The 21,775-nt window shown below is 34.5% G+C and overlaps 1 protein-coding gene across 1 annotated transcript in view; it reads left to right on the forward strand.

The window, feature by feature from the left end:
- Nucleotides 1-21,775, forward strand: part of grk3 (G protein-coupled receptor kinase 3) — a 149,137-nt gene that overhangs the window by 118,247 nt on the left and 9,115 nt on the right. Inside the window, exons 15-19 of the mRNA XM_056466378.1 lie at nt 2,395-2,495; nt 4,185-4,251; nt 10,518-10,613; nt 12,679-12,841; nt 18,816-18,952. Coding sequence (XP_056322353.1) covers nt 2,395-2,495; nt 4,185-4,251; nt 10,518-10,613; nt 12,679-12,841; nt 18,816-18,952 — 564 coding nt within the window. The remainder of the gene's footprint in view (nt 1-2,394; nt 2,496-4,184; nt 4,252-10,517; nt 10,614-12,678; nt 12,842-18,815; nt 18,953-21,775) is intronic.

A 21,775-nucleotide genomic window follows, 5' to 3' on the forward strand; every position in this document is an offset into this window, starting at 1 on the left:
CTATGAAAATTTCCTGAATCTGTTCAACATCATTTGGGAAATATTTAAAAAAGAAAAAACAATTCAAAGGGGGCTAATAATTCTGACTTCAACTGTATATCAGTGTAATATGATGATTTGATGATCAGTAAACATTTTATTATCAATTCTGCTGCTTCATAAATATATATTTATTTCACTGGAATTTTTCATAAACAGCCATTATTTATTACATCCTTATAATGAAAATGTACACACATTATTAGCTCTCCTATGATAGTTTATTATTTTTTAAGGTATTTCCCATGTGCTGATTCTTTTTAAACACATTTCTAAAGATAACAGTATTAGGAACTGATTTCTAATGACTAATTTCCTTTTTTTTTGGACAGCATATCATATTTTACTAGTTATTTTGCAAGTTAGCAGTCAGATTAAAGTGCAATTTAAAGGCTTAATTGAATTAATTAAGCAAGTGATTGGACAACAGTGCTTTGTTTTGTAGAGAATCAAAAATATATATTTTTCTTAAGGGGACTAATAATATAATATAATAATAATGTATTGTATTATTTTGTATAAACTGCTTTCATTCAAGCCAAAAAAAAAGACTTTCTCAAGAAGTATTATAAGAAATACTGTGAAAACGTACTCTGTTATTCATCATGTGGGAAATATTAGTGAAAGAATTCAAATGTCACACTTGGGTGAATAATTGAATCTTTAGCTGTATATAGCAACATGCGAAAACCTCTCTTTGACTAATCTAAAAAGCAATGATGTCTTGTTGTCTAGTTCACTGACAGCCTAAAAGTTTCTTGGTCTGCATTTACCGTGACTTCTCTGAGTGTTGACCTTGATTTGAATGTGCAGTAGACTCTGCCTGTTATATAAGCCGGTTGTGTTTTGGTAGTGCACGCATTCATTTGTATGATTGTGAGGATATTTGAATACCAGCACTGTCGACTGCTAGAAAGTTTGCCTTTAACTGCGTATTTGCATTTTAGTAATGACCGTTCAGTGTCAAAGATGAGGAGAGCTAATAAAACTAGACAAACGCTGATATTCAGTTATTCAATATATGCTGATAATGAACATGTACAATATTGACAACATGGAATACAGTGAAAATAGACAAAATACAGTGAATAATTACTTTAATTCAACCTTTAGAGTGATTTTAAAGAATATTCACTCTGTATTTGCGCTGGTGTTCATAACAGCACCAAAGGCTTGGGATAATTCACCCAAAAATGAAAATTGTCATCAATTTCCCACCCTTTACTTGTTGCAAACATTTTTAAGTTTCTTCTGTTGAACACAAAGGAAGATATTTTGAAGAATGTTGAAAGCCTATAACCACTGACTTCCATAACATTTGTTTTGTCTATCTATCTATCTATCTATCTATCTATCTATCTATCTATCTATCTATCTATCTATCTATCTATCTATCTATCTATCTATCTATCTATCTATCTATCTATCTATCTATCTATCTATCTATCTATCTATCTATCTATCGTTCTATCTGGTCGGTCTGTCTGTCTGTCTGTCTATCTGTCTGTCTGTCTGTCTGTCTGTCTATCTATCTATCTATCGTTCTATCTGTCTGTCTGTCTGTCTGGTCTGTCTGTCTGTCTGTCTGTCTATCTATCTATCTATCTATCTATCTATCTATCTATCTATCTATCTGTCTATCTGTCTATCTGTCTGTCTGTCTGTCTGTCTGTCTGTCTGTCTGTCTGTCTGTCTATCTATCTATCTATCTATCTATCTATCTATCTATCTATCTATCTATCTATCTATCTATCTATCTATCTATCTATCTATCTATCTATCTATCTATCTATCTATCTATCTATCTATCTATCTATCTATCTATCTATCTATCTATCTATCTATCTATCTTAATATAAGATTGAACAGTGGAGTTCAGTGCTGAATACACCAGTGAAGCAGAATCTTGATTTGCACACTATAGTCCTCTGCGTTCTCTATCAGGTGACAGTATGTACTTTTAAACTAAATCTGATTCATTTACAATATTTATATGAGACATTTCAATTCGATTAACTTTTAACAATAAAACAATAGGCTGCATTAGATTGGAAATAACAGTCTCTAAACTGTCCCCATCCTCCTCCTCCTCTTCTCAGATGGGATGACGAGCCAAATCAAAGGTTACCTTGGCCCTAGTTTGGGCATCTCTGCCTTATATATTTTTTTCAGCTTATGGTAATACAGTGATAATACAGCACACCTTGAATAAACCTTCAGCAATTAATCGCAACAGTAACATTTGATATCGCCATAAGCCTAAACGCAAGGAAAGCAAACGGAATCGACAAACAGCAGCTGTCATGTGACATCAGTGACACTGTGACATCATCAATCTTCTTCCTGTTTTTTCAGAATGTGGAGTTGCCTGATTCCTTCACTCCCGAGCTCAAGTCTCTCCTGGAAGGACTCCTACAGCGAGATGTGGCCAAAAGATTGGGCTGTTTGGGACGAGGGTAAGAGAAAAACACCCCCGTCTTCATGATGACACCTCTGTCATATATGATAATCACATCGCTCTCTCTCCCTCTCTCTACTCCACTGAATAGCTGTAGCTCAGTAATGGTTAACCTCTTGTTTCATGAATACAGTGAATATTATATACAGTAGAGAGAGTGTTATATTGTATATTATTCAGTTTATGTACCTGTTTGATTCCTGAAAGCACAGTTTATTTTGTTTTAGTATTATCTTTGCTGTCTTTATTTTATATTTGACAGTGCTTCTTTTATTAAATCGTACTAAAACCAAACTGTGAGAAGTCTGCACCCTTATCCCACACCTTAGATGATCGGCTTTTGGTTAATACAGAATTACACCAATGAAAGAACCACACACTTGAGGTTTATAAAAGACAGAAGAGCATGCTGGGAAGTATTTGCAGCTTGTTCTGAGTTGCTGACACCTGCTGGTCAGATGTGGTGTTAGTTAATATAATATATATTCTCAGATGAAGCCATAATTACTGTATAGCAAAGCCTGTTTAGGTTAAATTAGAAGCCTTTATTGTGGTTTGCCACCATTGTATATTACAAATAAACAATACAATAAATGATTACACACAAACATCACATCATAGGCCAACAACACTCCATTTGCCACAATTATACATTATGAACAGTTTTTATTATTTTAATTGCAATGCAGGAGCAGGAAATTAAATGGCATTATATCAAAATAAACATATTGTGGAATATTGCAGTGTATAAATTCATCCAGAAATAATGTACAATAGTCCTGGATGAAATAACATTTTTCCAAACATTATAATATATTGCATTATAACATGATTTTATATATTTAGCATTATACGCAGCAACATCTTTACATTTAATAATTCAGAATAGAAAAATTAATTGAAAAAGGAATGAGATTGCAATTTATTATTACCAAGTATTTATTATAAACCTGAAGCCTAAAATGTTTAAAATATACTCGATCAAGACAAAATTCTTGCCTAGTTTACATAATTATCCCAGTTATTATATTTTAAACTGAATACTAGTATCTTGCAAAATATTATGTGCTGTCATCATAGCAAAGACTTAATATATATATATATATATATATATATATATATATATATATATATATATATATATATATATATATATATATATGTGTGTGTGTGTGTGTATGTATGTGTGTGTGTGTGTGTGTGTGTGTATATATATATGTGTGTGTGTGTACATATATATGTGTGTTTGTGTGTATGTACACATACACATACACACATACACACATATATATATATATATATATATATATATATATATATATATATATATATACTAACCTCATCACTAGGGTAATGAGGTTAGTTATGGTTTGTCAAACCATAACTAACCTAATTAACCTAGTTAAGCCTTTAAATGTCACTTTAAGCTGTATAGAAGTGTCTTGAAGAATATCTTCAAGAATAAGAGCATGAAGCAATGTAACTTAAATTCAGAAATATGCGTTTAAGGGACCATCAAAATAAAGTGATACCGATTATTTTTGTTGTCTGAAAACCTAAAGTGAATAACCATATTTCTCTAATATTTTAAATACAAATGTATTGCATCAACACATGGCTAATATATGATGTTAATAAACATAAGTAGGCTTTAAAATAATGTGTTTGTTGTGTTTTTTTCCACTAGGGCATCAGAGGTGAAGGAGCACGTGTTCTTCAAGGGAATTGATTGGCAGCAGGTTTATCTCCAGAAGGTGAGACCTTTGACCTATTTATTTTTGTTATCGGCCTTTAAGGGGTAGTTCACCCAAAATAATTCAAATGCACTCAGTATTTACTCATCCTTAAGTGGTTTTAAACCAGTTTGAGTTTCTTTCTTTTGTTGAAGGTATTTTAAAGTAGCTGAAAACATGTAACCATTGACTTCCATAGTAGGGAAAACAAATACTACAGAAGTCAGTGGTTACAGGTTTGTGACATTTTTCAAAATATCTACTTTTGTGTTCAACAGAAAAATGAAATCCATTTTTAACAAGTAAAGCGAGAGCAAATGATGACAGATTTTTCATTTTTGGGTGAACTGTCTCTAAGAAGCAGCACTGTTGGATTGCTCATAACAAGAGGTTGGAACAAGAGGAGAGATTTAATTGAAATATTAGATTACAGAGGAAATGGACTTTGTAGCATCAGTGTAAAAAAAAATATATAAGAAGACAATAATAAGAAAAATGCTGATGTTGGTGAATAAAACACAAAAAGTGAAAATCTGATATAAAAGATTTGTATGATTAAGGGACATTCTAGCAGAAATGAACATGATCTGTCCTCGAAATAAAAGCACACTGTGAATAAAGTATTTCATCCCTAAAAATGTCTAAAATGGCCTGATGGTTGACTTCTGTCAGTTCTGTAAAGGAGAATGTCATTCATTTACTTCTCAGATTTTTGTTCTTTATTAAAAACACTTTAGACTGTACAAACTCTGTCATTGTCTGTAGTCCTCAGTCCGTTTGAACCTACAGCTTTAATAGATTTGTTATGCTAAAAATGTATTATAAATTTAAAGTTATTTACAGAAAAAAACTTCAGAAATAGCAAGTTTAAGTTGTTATCATTCATATCAATTGATTAAAACATTAAATTCTAAATAAATTCTACTAATAAAATCTGTTTTATAATTGTCCCCATGTTTCAGTCATCCCTGTCACATTTGCATTAAATATAACCTAAAATGCATGCATATGACTATGACAAAGGAGAAGCTGACAGTGATCAAGGATGCCTTCTATCATTTAATTGATTTGATACTTGTTGTTGTATGATTTCTTTGAGGAGGACAAGCTCAGGCTCTGTCATGTTTTTTATAAGTGAACATGTATGTTTCTGGTACAGTAGAATGTCCCCTATTTAAAATACTTTGAATGTTTTATATTTTGTTACAGACATGCAGTGTCATCCTGCAGCTGTTTTGCAGCATATGCAATGTCCCAAACACTATTTTTACTGTCCAAATGGAAAAAAATGTTGTTTTTACTCTCTGATAGTCAAAGCAAGTTAAAAAAGAAATTTCTATGTTAAATATGCATTAAAACATTCAGGAAAAGGTGTTTATGCAAATTCACGAGTCCACATCTATGGACATCATTTTTCTCTAAACTACATCATATCAAATGATGATACTTAGGTTTTTATTCTAATTAGGGTCCAATAAACCCAAATAGCAAAGAGAAATAAAAAATGCATGGAAAAAACACCTTGAGCCTTATGAGGATAGCCACTTAACAGCTAAAATGGGCTGTCCACTCAAGCCCTAGGAGGTTAAGCAGAAAGGTAATATGTGACCCTGTACTTCAAAACCAGATGTATAATTATATATTTGTAGGAATAAATAAAACCAGAAAAAGACAATTTAAAAGGAAAAAGCTGAAGATTTATAAATAAAAATAGACAATTTATATAACAAAAATAATAGATTTTATGAGTAATTAGGCAATCTGTGACCCTGGACTACAAAAGCAGTCATATAATAATATATTTGTAGGACTAAAAAATATTTTAAAAGATTTCTAAACAAAACTGGAAAATTGATCAAACAAAATTGAGATTTTACAATTAAGCAGTCTTAAGTTGCACATGTATATTTGTAGGAACAACATCAATAATAATCTACTTTATTTCAAATAGATTCAAAATAGATAGATTTTTCTGTTATGCCTAAAATTATTACCATTTCATCTAACGATTAAAGAAATATTTAATAAATTTTGTATATTTCTAACTGTAAATATATCATTCAGAAGGTCATGATCCGCTCTCATTAAATAATTACTTTGTATTTCTTTATTTCACATTCTTCAGAGATACAAAACACAGACGTTTTGGCACAACTCCTTCCTCAGTGTGTGACACACTTTTCCCACTCCACCCTCTTATTCCAAAGTCAATCACATTAACTAGATAGTTACTCAACGCTTAAAAACAATCCAATTTCATTTTGTATATAGCTGCTAACACAAGGAATGCTTCTTCCATTCCACCCACAAAAACACCATCTTCATATTCAGAGAGAGCAAATTTGTACACAAAAAAATCACATACCGTGGAAGTCAGAATTATTAGCCCCCCAGAATTATTACCTCCCTGTTTATTTTTTCCCCAATTTCTGTTTAACGGAGAGATTTGTTCAGCACATTTCTAATCATAATAGTGTTAATAACTCATCTCTAATAACTGATTTATTTTCTCTTTGTCATGATGACAGTAAATAATATTAGACTAGATATTCTTCAAGACACTAGTATTCAGCTTAAAGTGACATTTAAAGGCTTAACTAGGTTAATTAGGTTAACTAGGCAGGTTAGGGTAATTAGGCAAGTCATTGTATAACGATGGTTTGTTCTGTAGACTATCGAAAAAATATAGCTTAAAGGGGCTAATAATTTTGACCTTAAAATGGTTTTAAAACTATTAAAAACTGCTTTTATTCTAGCTGAAATAAAACAAATAAGACTTTCTCCAGAAGAAACAATATTATAGGAAACACTGTGAAAATGTCCTTGCACTGTTAAACATCATATGGGAAATATTTAAAAAGGAAAAAACAATTGAAGGGGGGCTAATAATTCTGACTTCAACTGTAAATCATCCATATATTCGCCAACTCAGACAATGTAATCCCAATAATCTCTTAAGACATTATACACTCAAAATCCATTATTCACAAAGTTATAGATAAGCAACAGTACATTAAAGAAACACAGTGAGATCCAATTCCTCATTTATTCTTGTGGTGTAAGTGATTTTAATTCATGAATCCAGATCTCTTCTCTTCGTAATGATTTTTTCTTTAGATGACCTCCTCTACGAGACTCGTATACTTACTGTAAATAAATCCACCCTTAATACGCATTGCATTTGATTTCCTCAATTTCATTGTTTGTTTTGTCCTACCAAACCGTTTATTTACAACTTATTTATTCATATTTCAGATGATGCGTAAATCTCAATTTCCCAATAATTGACCCTCATGACATGCTTTTGTGGTCATCATCCAGCAATCGATGTTTTCTTTGTCTTTCTGCTTTAAAAGGGATGTGTTTAAACCGATGTGATTGTGGAGAGTGTGTGTTAGAGTGCTCACAGTAGCTGTTAGAGCGCTAAAATCCTCTCCGGGAAGTTGTGACTGTAATTTCATTCCCTTTACAGCACCATCATCACCGCCATCAAAGCACAGAGCGCAACTTTCAAGCGTACATTTTCATAAGACAATTACTGTCAGACCTCAAGTCACTTCCTGTGAGCAGTTTTATTCTCATTAGCTGGAGCAATCTGTAGATCTCTGTATCATGAGGGGAGTTTTCTGAAATAAAAGCTTAGTAATTGAGCCCAGAGAGCACAACAGTTCCACGAGTAAAATCTACATTCATTTTGACTTATCGTTTTAGACGGTTCTACTTGATTCTGAATTGCTGATGAAGGTTTGTTTTAGAGGTGCTGTAAGTTTGTTCTAGAGCATATAAACACCGTAATATGTTTGCAGATATTCAGAAACATGCTCAGTGAACATTCATGTTTATCTGAAAAACAATGCTGAAGTCAGATATTCTGCTTTGAACATGTGTGTTACGTGGCAGAACGTCTGTCTTTGTTTTGGTCATTTAACCCGCCCACTGCCAGTTTAGCCAATTATATTTCAGCGCGTGGGTTGCCAGATGGTGAAAAACTGTGTATTTCATTCATTTAGTCATTCAGAAAGGCTCTCAAGGCATGCGCCTGTGACCAAAATGCGACCTCTGGTGGACAGTAGCAGACTCTGAAATGAGACGCAGATTCAGAGCTCCACATGAGGTTATTAATTAGCAAATAATATAAATATTATGAGTGTAAACATTAGGTAAGCAGGTCACATTGTAACCCCATGTCCTAACAACATGCTATGAGACTAGATTTGTAGTGATAAGTAATTTGGCTGTTTGCACTAGACGAAACACGACAGAAATGTAAATACAGCCATTCAGAAGTACAAAATAGTGCACTCACTGCACTCCAGCACAATGCTAATGTTTATAATCTAATGAATACATATTAAACCTCTTTAACATGATTAAATGTAGATGCTGCTTCCAGTATATGGCAATAAATGTCATGTGAAATGATATTCAAACTCTCATTATAGCATTTAACAGTGAATAAAGCACATGAGCTGTACCTGAGCTGATCATCGTCAGTTTTCTGTTGAGGTGTTGGTTAGGACAAAAACTCCTGTCAGCACCAATAGCCTGGCGGTTTGTGCGTTGACACTTAGCACTGAGGTGCTCGCAGCGACCCGAGTTCAATTCCCGGCTCGAGGTCCTTTGCCGATCCTTCCAGTATCTCTGCTTTTCATTCTTTCCTCTCTCTAATCTCCACTGTCCTATCAATAAAGGTGAAAACCCCTAAAAAATAATAAAAAACCCTTCTTTTAAAATGGAAAATTACTCCTATCGTCTGGCGTTGCTTTTATATAGAACACGGTTTAAATCAGCCTTGATAGGCTCAGTCATCAGACTCACTTCTGTCGGTCCCCAATCTGGCAACCTGCACTTGCCTGTGTTTTGATCCATGAATGCAATGCCTATTTCAACCACTTGGTGTCAAACTTACATACTGCACATTTAAGGTGTGACATCATGTTCAGATAAACACACAGCTTAAGTTGTTTTTGAGCATTAAACACACTTTTATTAGTATTATAAATTGCTTAATCTGTCATGTATTTTACTATGTCCTGTAATAAATTTGAACATGATTTTTTGAAGGGGACCTTCTTAAAAAAATCACATTTATAGGCGGTTTAAACACAGTTGTTGTGTGAATATATACAGGTTCTAATGGTAAAATTTGTATTTTTTTTAATAAAAGACTCCCTTTTGTTCGTGTCATCAGAGGGAAAACACCCCCCCCCCCCCCCCCCCACTAGGGACCATTAGTCCCTCATTATTATATTATATTAGTCTTGTTTTTTAATCTACCATTACGCTGACACAGAGGCATTTGTAGCTCCGCCCTCTTCTGAAAAAAGCTCAATCTCATTTGAATTTAAAGCAACAGTCACCTAAACGCCAGAATTAGGAACAAAGCCTGAAAGAGTTAGTTTCAGAGAGTTAGAAAACATTATCTGTGTGCTATTTTGAGACGAATCTTCACACACATACACATACACACTCTAGGCACGTCAGAGACTTACTTAAAAGGGGCAGAATAGGTCTTCTTCAAGGCTGAGTTATACTTCTGCATTGAGTGATCGCCGTAACTCATGACGCATGCCTTTCGTATAGTTGGCATTTACACTTCTGCGTTCTCTCATTCTGTTAGTGTTGCTCTGCATTAACACTTCTGAAACAGTCGCTGACTGGCAGTGGGTTTAATGTTCCTCTGTGTTGAGTTTCTTTGCATGTGTTTTGTTTACACAGGAAATACTTGCAATGCTACCTGTAGCTCAGACTCACTCATTCACAGGCGGGAGCCAGCAAACGTGCACCAACTTTAATCATAGAGTAAACACAAATCATAATGATCCGTATGGAGCTCTTCCACAGGACTACACACTTGTTTTGCCAACAGGCTCGCTCATTTTTCTGCAGCTCTCTGCCCCACCCACACTTGTCAGTGTGACCAAGCTGACCAATCACAGAGCTTGAGCCACGCGTCAGCGCAACGTGTTACATTTCTTTACTGGTGAAGGGTATCGGACTGTGCGAAAGATGCTCCGGACCATCCGTGTGCACTCTACAGAAGTATAAATCAGCCTTTAATGTGAATTACATGAAACATCATGTCATGAATATTTACCGCAATGTCTTGAAGAAGTCATGCAATGTTAATAGGGAAACCGTTTACAAACACTGTGTGAAAATAATAAAGAATAGTAGCAGAATTGGTCTTAAAACATAAGCACATCCCTCTCATGCTCCGTTTCAAGCATGTTCATGTTTGCATTAATATTGCAATTCATTAACAATCTATCTACAATCTCTTTCAGTATCCTCCACCCCTCATTCCCCCCAGAGGAGAGGTCAACGCTGCGGACGCCTTCGACATCGGCTCCTTTGACGAAGAAGACACCAAGGGTATCAAGGTAAATCCGCGAACCGTGAGAGCAAACTTTGCCTCTTTCCTCTGGGCTCTGCAGGCTTTGCTTCAGCTCACTGACCGACTGTTCTGTAGGTTTTAAAGTGGACTGGAGATGGCATCCAGCACTGAGAGAGCATATCAGACCTAAGAGCACTTGAGCTTGTGTTTCATGCTCGGACATCTGCAGGAATTTTCCACTATGAGCTTTTTAAAAGACTCCCTGCAGCTGGATCTTAGCGTGTTTATAGGCAATAACACTGAGCTGGATGATGCTGGGAGAGAATATGCAGTATTGATGTTGAGGATTTTAATAATGATATGTGACTCTGGACTATATAACCAGTCATAAGTCAGACTGCACGATACTGAGAAAATATGCAATATTGTGAATTGCGAACATGGTGTGTGTATTCATCTTACACACACTCAACAAGATGCGTTCTCTTTCGTGCTTTTAAAAACAAGACTAAATTGAATACACATCATTTAATAAAGCACGTCCCATGCTTCAAAAGTCCCGTTACGGTACACGCTATTACTCATTTTCCTGTGAAACTAAGCTTTGAATAGGAGCAGATGCAGACTGCTGGATGCAATAAACACTTTATCTCGATTATTATTATTTATTTATTTGTTTTTATAATCGTTGGAAGCCAAAATTGAATCTCATTTTTTATTAATTGCACAGCACTAGATGAGGTCTTGTGTGGAAAGAGTCTTAAAAAGTATTTAATTTCACTCTCTGCTTGCTGAATATACTCTCATGGCCCATTTCCACTGTCAAAAGTCGTACCAAACCGTACCGTACCACTTTTTCGACACCCTCTCGAAAGGGTACCAAACACGAGAAAGGGTACCAAAAGGCGGAGCTAGATGCGCAGCTGAACGCTATTGGTTTACAGAGATACGGATAGTTTTCAGGTATTCACTATTCTGGTACAGATATTGAATAATCAACACTGCTCAATCTTTATTGTATATTATTTAATCTTTATTAAAGTTATAAAATATTTCTTGTGGCCGGATGTGTTAAACTCTGAAATATTGAAATGTTCACACAGTCACAGGCCACAGAGGGACAGTTCACTCAAAGATTAACGTGTACTCACTATTTACTTCACTTGTTTCTATACTATAGGAGTTATTATATTGTCTTTTTTTGTGTTCATTTAAAAAAAAGAAACTTATAAATGTCTAAAACATGTGAAGGGTGTAATGAAAATGGCAAGTAAGTTTTTGGTGAGCTTTCTCTCTAAAAATGTATGCAGATGATGAACTTTTACTCCATGATGATTAAACTCTATATTAAACTATAATTTGAAATGATTAAAATCAATGTCACATAGACAAAAACTAATTTAAATTAAATAGATTGTTGCGTGTTCAGTGATATGCTGTAATAAGTTTGAACATCATTGTTCTTCTTATTATTTACCATGTACAGTTGAAGTCAGAATTATTAGCCCCCCTGTTTATTTTTTCCCCAATTTCTGTTTAACGGAGAGCAGATTTTCCTCAACACATTTCTAATCATAATAGTTTTAATAACTCATCTCTCATCTCTTTTCTCTTTGTCATGATGACAGTAAATAATATTAGACTAGATATTCTTCAAGACACTTCTATACAGCTTAAAGTGACATTTAAAGGCTTAACTAGGCTAATTAGGTTAACTAGGCAGGTTAGGGTAATTAGACAAGTCATTGTATAACGATGGTTTGTTCTGTAGACTATTGAAAAAATATATAGCTTAAAGGGGCTAATAATATTGACCTTAAAATGACTTTATAAAAAATAAAAACTGCTTTTATTCTAGCTGAAATCAAACAAATAAGACTTTCTCCAGAAGAAAAAATATTATCAGACATACTGTGAACATTTCCAAGCTGTTAAACATCATTTGGGAAATAATTTAAAAAGGGGGAAAAAAAATCCGCGTGTCGCACTGGGCGATCGCTCTTATTGCCCATGCCTAAATCCACCACAGAACAGCGCATAAGTATGTGTATTTGGGATGCACCCAGAGTGTCTGAATTGAAAGTGTTTGTGGTGTTTGTGTTTTCTCTCAGCTTCTGGACAGCGATCAGGAGCTGTATAAGAACTTTCCGCTGGTGATCTCCGAGCGCTGGCAGCAGGAGGTGGCCGAGACAGTGTATGAAGCCGTGAACAGCGACACGGATAAAAACGAGGCTCGCAAGAGGGCCAAAAACAAGCAGCAAGGCCACGAAGAAGGTCAGACTCTGCACTTAAACATTGGCTTATTGTGACATCATTTCCTCTGCATTAAAATTCCTATTACTGGAATACATTTTGGTTTATCAGAAATGCTCAATTTGGTTCGTTTAAAGGGATAGTTCACACAAAATGTTAAATTCTTCATTTACTCAGCCTTCACTTGTCCTAAACATGTTTGAGTTTTTGTTTGTGAAGATATTTTGAAGAATGTTGTCTTTGACTTCCATAATACTTGTTTTTTCTACTATGCATATTTGTGGTGTCCAGTGTCCAGCATTCTTCCAAGTATCTTCTTTTGTGTTCAGCAGAAATAAGGGAACTTGTCTGCTCCAATAGCCTAGTGGTACTGCGCGCCAACATATATAGCACAGAAGTGCTCAAAGTGACCTAAGTTCGATTCCTGTCTCGAGGTCATTTGCCGATCCTTCCCCTCTCTCTGCCCCCAATGCTTTCCTGTCTGAAATCTCCACTGTGCTATACCATAATAAAGAAGAAAAGCTCCTAAAAATTATTAAAATAAAGAAATATAAAAACATATATAAAAAGAAATATAAATAAGTATCAGTGCTTGCCACAGGTTTGAAATATACTTGCGGTGGTAGCCGGATTGAAACTCACCTTTTGCCCACAGCACATAAATGGTCAACTACATCTGACAAACATGAAAATATTGTGATTTTTAACTATATTTTTATTTTATCATGACACTGTTATACACCTTTTCCTTTCAGTGGGTTAAAGTTATTTTAAAAAGGCTGTCACAATAAAAAGAATCTCTCTAAAGTAGCTGTATTGGCATGACATAGTACAGTATTTCTAAGCATTTTAGATATGTATAGAGTATGTAATATATTAACATTAATGTATTAATAAAATATACAGCAAATGAGAAATAAATAACAGAAAATGTAATAAAAATAGACATTATTGCTCAAAATGATAATAATTACCTGAAATATAAAGTGTAGATTATTTAAATTAGGCAAATTAGTTGATTAGCCATTTCTAAGGGTGTGCAAATATTTAGCAGCCAGTATATTTTGTTCTCTCTCTTAAGTATTGAGAGAGCCGTTTATTAAATAATTAATCATTTAATGTTTCTCTCATAGCTATGAAAAGATGATGCAAAAACACAAACAAATAACTGCAACTTCAGAGAGGGAAAGTAAAACCAGATTCCTGAATATTTTAGGAGATTCAGAAACTGCGGCCGGACACATTTTGGCACAAAAGGCCCGTCTCTGTGCAGTATACAAATACAAAGAGTATAAAAGGGCTGGTATAAGATTCTGACTGTATGATAACCTTGAATAAAAATATCCCAGCTAAAATATATTCTTTTTAAATGTCTTTAACATGTTTTTTCCCCTCTGAACACAATATATCTTATTTTGAGAAACATTTAAAATAGTTTGGAGCAGTAAACATGTCAAGTTAGATCATTTAAATGAATGGTCTTCTGCTGTCTTCATTAGTATCTGAAACACTGATTTCTTCACAATTTAAAACAACATTTTTGGATATCTTTTCTGCTGGAGATACTGTTGTGCTAAAAACAACAACCTGTAAATAAAAGATCTTACACACACCTTAGGAACGGTATAACAGATTATTTTGGTGGTTTTAAAACCTTGACTTTTACAAACCGCAATATACTTTGAAAACTCCCATGCCTAATCTCAACCATACATACTTGGGTGGTCGTTAATATACCTGGGCGGCCCAGTAAAGTAAAGTCTATGTGTGGGAAGCACTGAATATATTTAAAGAAATATAAATAAATAAATGTATTTTAGACAACTCTCTCCATAAATTGTAAAAAGTAATGTTCTTTTACTCAGCAATGCTGCATTTATGTGCCTTAAATAGAAGTAACATAATGATATATTATTACATTTTGAAATAAATTTAATTTAATTTATACTAATATATCTCTTTATTTATTCCTGTTATTAAAAGCTGAATTTCTGAGCATCATCCAAACACAATAATGGTAATTCTGAGTGTTTATCAGAGATTACTTTTCATGTGATAATTTAATAACTGATTTCTTTTCTCTTTGCCATCATGACAGCACATAATATTTGACTTATTATTTCACAAGATACTAGTGTTCAGCTTAAAGTGACATTTAAAGACTTAACTAGGTTAATTAATAAATAAAAAAATAAATAATAACTTTGATTTAAGCTTTCACAGGAGGGCTAATAATTAAGTCTGGTCATGCTTTATTTTGATGGTCAGTTTGTTGAATTTAAGTTACATTGCATCTACATGGCCACTAATTCTCATTAGATTATAAGTAGACTGTTGGGGTTAGTGTAAGTTGACATGTACTTGCAAAGTCTCTTATAGTCAGTTAAATGTCTGTTGAAGGAGCAGAATCAGCAGATATTAAGCAGACAGTCTACTAATACTCAAATGGACCATCAAAATAAAGTGTACAGTCTATATATGTTGTGTATAGCAGAGCTTCTTGTGCAGGGAGCGTGTCATCATTGTCGATGTAAATACTCTAGATATTTCCAGGATTGTTTTCCTTCCATCACTCCAGATATTTGTGACTAGTGAGGGTGTCGTGGACATGTACGCAGAACAGCTGCTCGCAAAATGCTGTTTGTAAACATCCTGTTTGCTCTCATTCAGCGCACTCTCATTTTCAACCTCTGAGAACTGAGGGAGTTTGCTCGAGAGTGGCTTGTATTTTAAACATCCAGATGGTCAAGGGAAGTATTTTAAATTAGTTTTAATGAACTCTTTCCAGGTGACATGTCTGCGGCACAAGGTTAATTACGCACTCTTAAAGGTGCAGTATGTAGGATTGACCTTGTGGTTGATCGAAGTGTTACAGTTGGAAAAGCGGCCCTCCTCTGACTATGACTTGTTGCACACTATGATTGAAGACACAAACAGCAGCGGAAAACCATACCATTACACCAATCATTTCTATATAACATATTTAATAATGAAATCAAATAATTATAGTACAATAATTAAGTCAATTTTAAGCTATCTTGCGGCCCACCTGCAGGATCGCTGAGGCCCACCGGTTGAGAATCCCTGCTCCAGTGCGTGTTAAATCATGTCCCGTCTACAGAACTGACGAGCAGTAATTTCACACAGGGGTGCAGAAATGAAAGGCCTGTGCTACAGCAGTGCTACATTCTCCCGCATGAATTAAAGCTCACGACTGACATCGGCTAATTGACTTTCACAGACGCAGCATCGTTTCCGCCTGCGACCTCGAGCAGAGGCTTGAACCCTGTGTGTTTGTCACGCAGCGCTGTTTTCCTCCAGGGAAAGACACAGCACCATCACATGACCGGCTGTGTGATGGTCAGAAATAGATCTGAAAGAGCCCGTGTCATTTAGCAAACGCAGAATTAATCGAGTGACCTGAAGACACAGACGCTGGAATCCAGAGCTGCAACTCAGCTGGGTTAAAGCTCAATGGGAGTTAGGAATAATAGTGACCTGCTTTGGACCTGAAACCAACAATTGGTCATACATTAATAACACATGCCAAAGAGAATAGCACAAGTTAACGATGAAATTAGCCCCACTGTTGGAAAAACTGGAGCGATCAGATAGATTTATATTTATATGTATTATATTTATATTGATTGAACTCTTTGTATAATCTTTCACTTCAGCACAGATCTGGGCCGAATATAATTTCGAATCGCGATAGCATTTATATCAGCATCACCGCAACAATGGAAATCCAAAAGTGTGTTGATATTAGAGATGCACCGAATTTTCGGCCACTGAAATTTCATCAGCCGAAATATGTTATGCCATTTAATGGCTCCTCTAATTTTTGTGGCTTCATTCATTGTTGAGATACTCCTTTAAATCTGGAAGCATTAACAACTTCTATTGAAATATATATAGCATCACAGACACATTTTAATACTTGGAGCAGATCCTCCCACATGATCTTCTTGTACAAGCATTTAACATTCAAGCATGTTTGTTGGCTTGTGGAGCTATTATGGACAAATCATATTAACTGTATAAGGGGTTTTAACAACGTTGTGTCTCAGCTGTGTGTGAATATAACCAGCTTCTAATAGTAAACATGAATTAATTATATTTATTCTAATCACACTTGATCAAAGTAGTCTGCAGAAACGCTTTGATTGACATTCTCCTATTGTACATGTCAAATGGGGAAAGCCCCGCCCACTAGTGCCCATCTCTCCCTCATTAGCATAGGACGTTAGTCTTGTTTTTGAATCTGCCACTATGCTGACACACAGGCATTTGTAGCTCCGCCCTCTTCTATAAAGAGCACAATCTCATTTGAATTTAAAGCGACAGTCACCAAAACGCCACAATCAGGATCAAAGCCTGAACGAGAGAGTTTCAGAGAGCTAGAAAACATGATCTGTGTGCTATTTTTAACTGAATCGTCACACACACACACACACACACACACACACACACACACACTCTCTCTCTCTAGGCACATATTTTACATCATTAAAAGGGGCATAATAGGTCAACTTTAAGTCTGTTCGTTCTTTTGAAGCAAAACAATGTAAATTAAGAGTTTTAGCAAAAGTCTATTGTAAAACCTCAATCTAATCTGTATCTCCAGTATACTGCTCACCATGAAAATAGCCACAGAAGCAAGCTGGCATAGCATTAATAAAAAAAAATGTAGCTTTTAATGCAGCAAATCATAATGCAGGGGTTCCCAGTGTTTTTTCTGGAATATCATGGCATCCCCCCCCCCCCCCCCCCCCCTCTTAAAAATTGTATAAAATAAATAATAGAAAAAAAGAGGTTCATGTCTTGTTTACGTTGATTCATTTGTAATTCAGCTCAACAGAAGACCAGTGTCCTTTTCAGCTCACATTTCATTTGATCATCAGTAGCTGTGTTTCCATCCATTTAGCCGTGTGTGCAATTTGCAATATAGTGTTAAGAAGGGATTCAAACACCATAATGTGTATATACAGTAGTTTTTAAATGTGGACTAATATTTGTTTGATTAGAAAACATGCAAATTAAGTACGACTGAAACCAAAAAAAAGTTGACTTTAAATTGGATGTAATACGGCTGTATGATGTTATCTTGATGTTATGAACAGCAAATTTATTATGGAGGACAATTACGCTACAGCAGTTTTCGCTTCTTTATTATCTGCAATTGTTTTTGTTCTTAAAATGTTTGCAAAATTCTGTTTCTAAAATGCATGTAAAAATGTTCATTAATCTCCCAAGTAAACTTAATTTACGTTTTGTCAGTTCAGTGGCTAATTCGTACATTTTCCTATGACTGAACTCGTACAAAGTAGTATAATATCAGCAGAAATGTGCGATTTAAAATAAAGGCTTGGCACCTAACCCCACCTCTAAACCCAACTATCATTGGGGGATGAGCAAATTCTACTGAATTGTACGAATGAGATTGTACGAAGTCATACGAATTAGCCACTAAAATAAAAGTTATTTTATTTTACGAAGAATTTTACGAAGAATTATTACGAAGATTGTGTTGTTAAAACATTTTATTATTCCATTCTTTTAAATGAATTTATTTAAATGTAATTGTAGGTGTGTATAATTAGATCATTGTTTCTGATGCGTTTGTACCTTCAACAGTTCAATAATAAAATGAAATGTCCAAACCTTTGAGAATAAAGTTGGATATCCCAATGCATTTATTGTCCATTTAGTCAAAAGTAAACATCCAAACATACATAAACCCATTCTCAAGTCCATCACGCTCAAACAGTTTGTTTGACCTTCTTTTACGCCCTGCAGGTCATCGATAGGAGAGTATAAATACATTGGACACCCTCTAGAGGTGTGAAAGAAAATTGCAATAAAAAATGGCTCTTACAGTAATTATTAAAAATAGATGTCAATTAATTATGCTTTTTTTATTTGAATATAACACTGAGCATCTAACTGTCAAGCATTTGATAATTATTTCTGTGTCTATGTGACTTTTGTGCAGATTACGCGCTGGGGAAAGACTGCATCATGCACGGCTACATGCTAAAGCTAGGAAACCCCTTCCTGACGCAGTGGCAGCGGCGCTATTTCTATCTGTTCCCCAACCGTGTGGAGTGGAGAGGTGAAGGAGAGTCTCGGGTAAGAGCTGTGTGTGTGCGTGCGTGCGTGCGTGCGTGCGTGCGTGCGTGCGTGCGTGCGTGCGTGCGAGCGTGCGAGCGAGCGAGCAAGTAAATGAGTGTGTGTGCGTCCGTGCGTGCGTGCGTGTATTTTCAGTGTTGTTTGTATCATTATAAAGGGTTCACAGACAGATTTCTGAGATTGAATGTTGCCTGTTTGTCCATATGCTGTAGGAACGTTGGACTAAAACGTTAAAAAAACGTAAATTCAAGGTGAGTCCGGTGCATTTGAGCTGATTCCTCCTCCTCTTCTTCGATTTTTATAATCTGTTTATAGTTTTCACATGACGGCACACACTGGAGGGCAACACAAGACACTTTATATATATATATATATATATATATATATATATATATATATATATATATATATATATATATAAATAAATTTTTTATGTATACGTTTTCTTACAACAGTTTTAATATCATATGCTGTATATGGAGGAAAAAGAAGAAAAAAACTAAACGAAATTCAAGAAAAAATGGGGAAAAAACTAAATAAAAAGGAAAAAACTAAACCAAAAGAACCTTAACTCCTTTATTTATTAGAAAATATATTATTGCAATCTTTCCTGCAGGTAAAAGCCTTTATTCAAGCAATAATAGCCTTTTTTTATGGATAGTTTTTTGCTCAAAAGTTAATAGAGGTCTATTTTCAGTTGTAATTCATTTCAGTCTAATCAACAATCTGCTGACACAACAAACAAATCTCAACAAGTACAAAATAGCCATGCTATTTACACCAATCAATATATCTCATTAATAAATACAGATATTGAACAAACAAAACTCAGACCAACCATACACACTTTTACATAAAGCAACACAATCCATTCATTCATTCATTTTCCTTTGGCTCAGTCTCTATTCAGAGGTTGCCACAGCAGAAAGAATTGCACCGAATGCCCTTCCAGCCCCAACCCAGTACTGGGAGCTACCCATACACACTCATTCTCACACACTCACACTTATACACTACGGCCAATTTAGTTGATCAATTCCCCTATAGCGCATGTGTTTGGACTGTGGGGGAAATCGGAGCACCTGGAGGAAACCCACGCCAACACGTGGAGAACATGCAAACTCCACACAAAAACACAAACTGATCTAGCCAGGGCTCGAACCAGCGACCTTTTTGCTGTGAGGCCACAGTACTAACCACTGAGCCACCATTAAATATTGGTGATTGTAGAATTTTTGGTCTCCAAGATAGACCCGCTCTTGCGTTTTTGTTTAGTCTTGAATAATAACGCACATTATTTCAAGTTACATCTAAAAACAATGTTTATATGCATTTTTAGTGACGTTTTGTCTTGAAAATATTAACTTAAAGATTCCTATTCTAGCTATTTATGACTGTCTGCCTCCTGAATCATACATTTAGCTTAAATTAGCATCAAAATAATCTGATTTCATCCTGTTTGTGTGTTTACTCTAAGTTAAACAGTTGCGTGAAACATTTATTTTCTGTATTATTTATTTATCTCAGTGTGTATATATATATATATATATATATATATATATATATATATATATATATATATATATATATATATACACACACACACACACAGTTAAAGTCAGAATTATTAGCCCCCCTTTGAATTGTTTCCTTTTTTGAAAAATATTTCCCAAATGATGTTGAACAGATTCAGGAAATGTTGACAGTATGTCTGATAATATTTTTTCTTCTGGAGAAAGCCTTATTTGTTTTATTTCAGCTAGAATAAAAGCAGTTTTTAATTATTTATAAACCATTTTAAGGTCAATATTATTAGCGCCTTTAAGCTATATTTTCTTCCGATAGTCTACAGAGCAAACCATCGTTATACAATAACTTGCCTAATTACCCTAACCTGCCTAGTTAACCTAATTAACCTAGTTAAGCCTTTAAATGTCTCTTTAAGCTGTATAGAAGTGTCTTGAAGAATATCTAGTCTAATATTATTTACTGTCATCATGACAAAGAGAAAATAAATCAGTTATTAGAGATGAGTTATTAACACTATTATGATTAGAAATGTGTTTAAAAAAAAATCTGCTCTCCATTAAGCAGAAATTGGGGGAAAAAATAAACAGGGGGGCGAATAATTCTGACCTCAACTCTATATAGTGTTTGTCTTTACAATCTAGTCATCTCTATTATAAAACATCTATTATAAAAAGGCAGAACCATCTGTATAGATTTTAAATAGATTCAATGGCAAATTACAGTTAAAAATAGAAAATAAAAATAGTTGCTTACAAAATGTATAAATAGTTCTTAAGCACATTCAGTAAAATGAAAAACCGGCAAATAAACAAGTAAACAATAAGATTTGACACTTTTAACTGGAGCTAAAGCACAAAATGGAGAACATCTACTCCAGAAACAAAATTATAATAGGAAATACTGTGAAATAGGGCAGCACGATATTGGAGAAATCTGACATTGCGATATTTTGTTATTCTGTGATACGAGTATAATTTGACCTGATGAATTGAAGAGCTCTATTTGGAAAGATTTCATCCATTTAGCTCAACAGTGATGATCAAATCCTTTTCTATGCAGTGCGTTTGCAGAAATCATAATAAATTACAAGCATTTATAACAGAGCAGAGATAAAAGGGTCACACTTTACAATAAGGTTTCATTAGTTCATATATTTACTAACATGAACTAATTATGAACAATACGTGTTTATTCAGAATAGTTTGACATTTACTAATGCATTATTAACATCTAAAGTCATGCTTGTTAACAGTAGTTAATACACTTTAATGAGCTTTATATAGAATCTAACAG

The sequence above is a fragment of the Danio aesculapii genome, chromosome 10 (assembly GCF_903798145.1).
Source record: "Danio aesculapii chromosome 10, fDanAes4.1, whole genome shotgun sequence".
Taxonomy (NCBI): domain Eukaryota; kingdom Metazoa; phylum Chordata; class Actinopteri; order Cypriniformes; family Danionidae; genus Danio; species Danio aesculapii.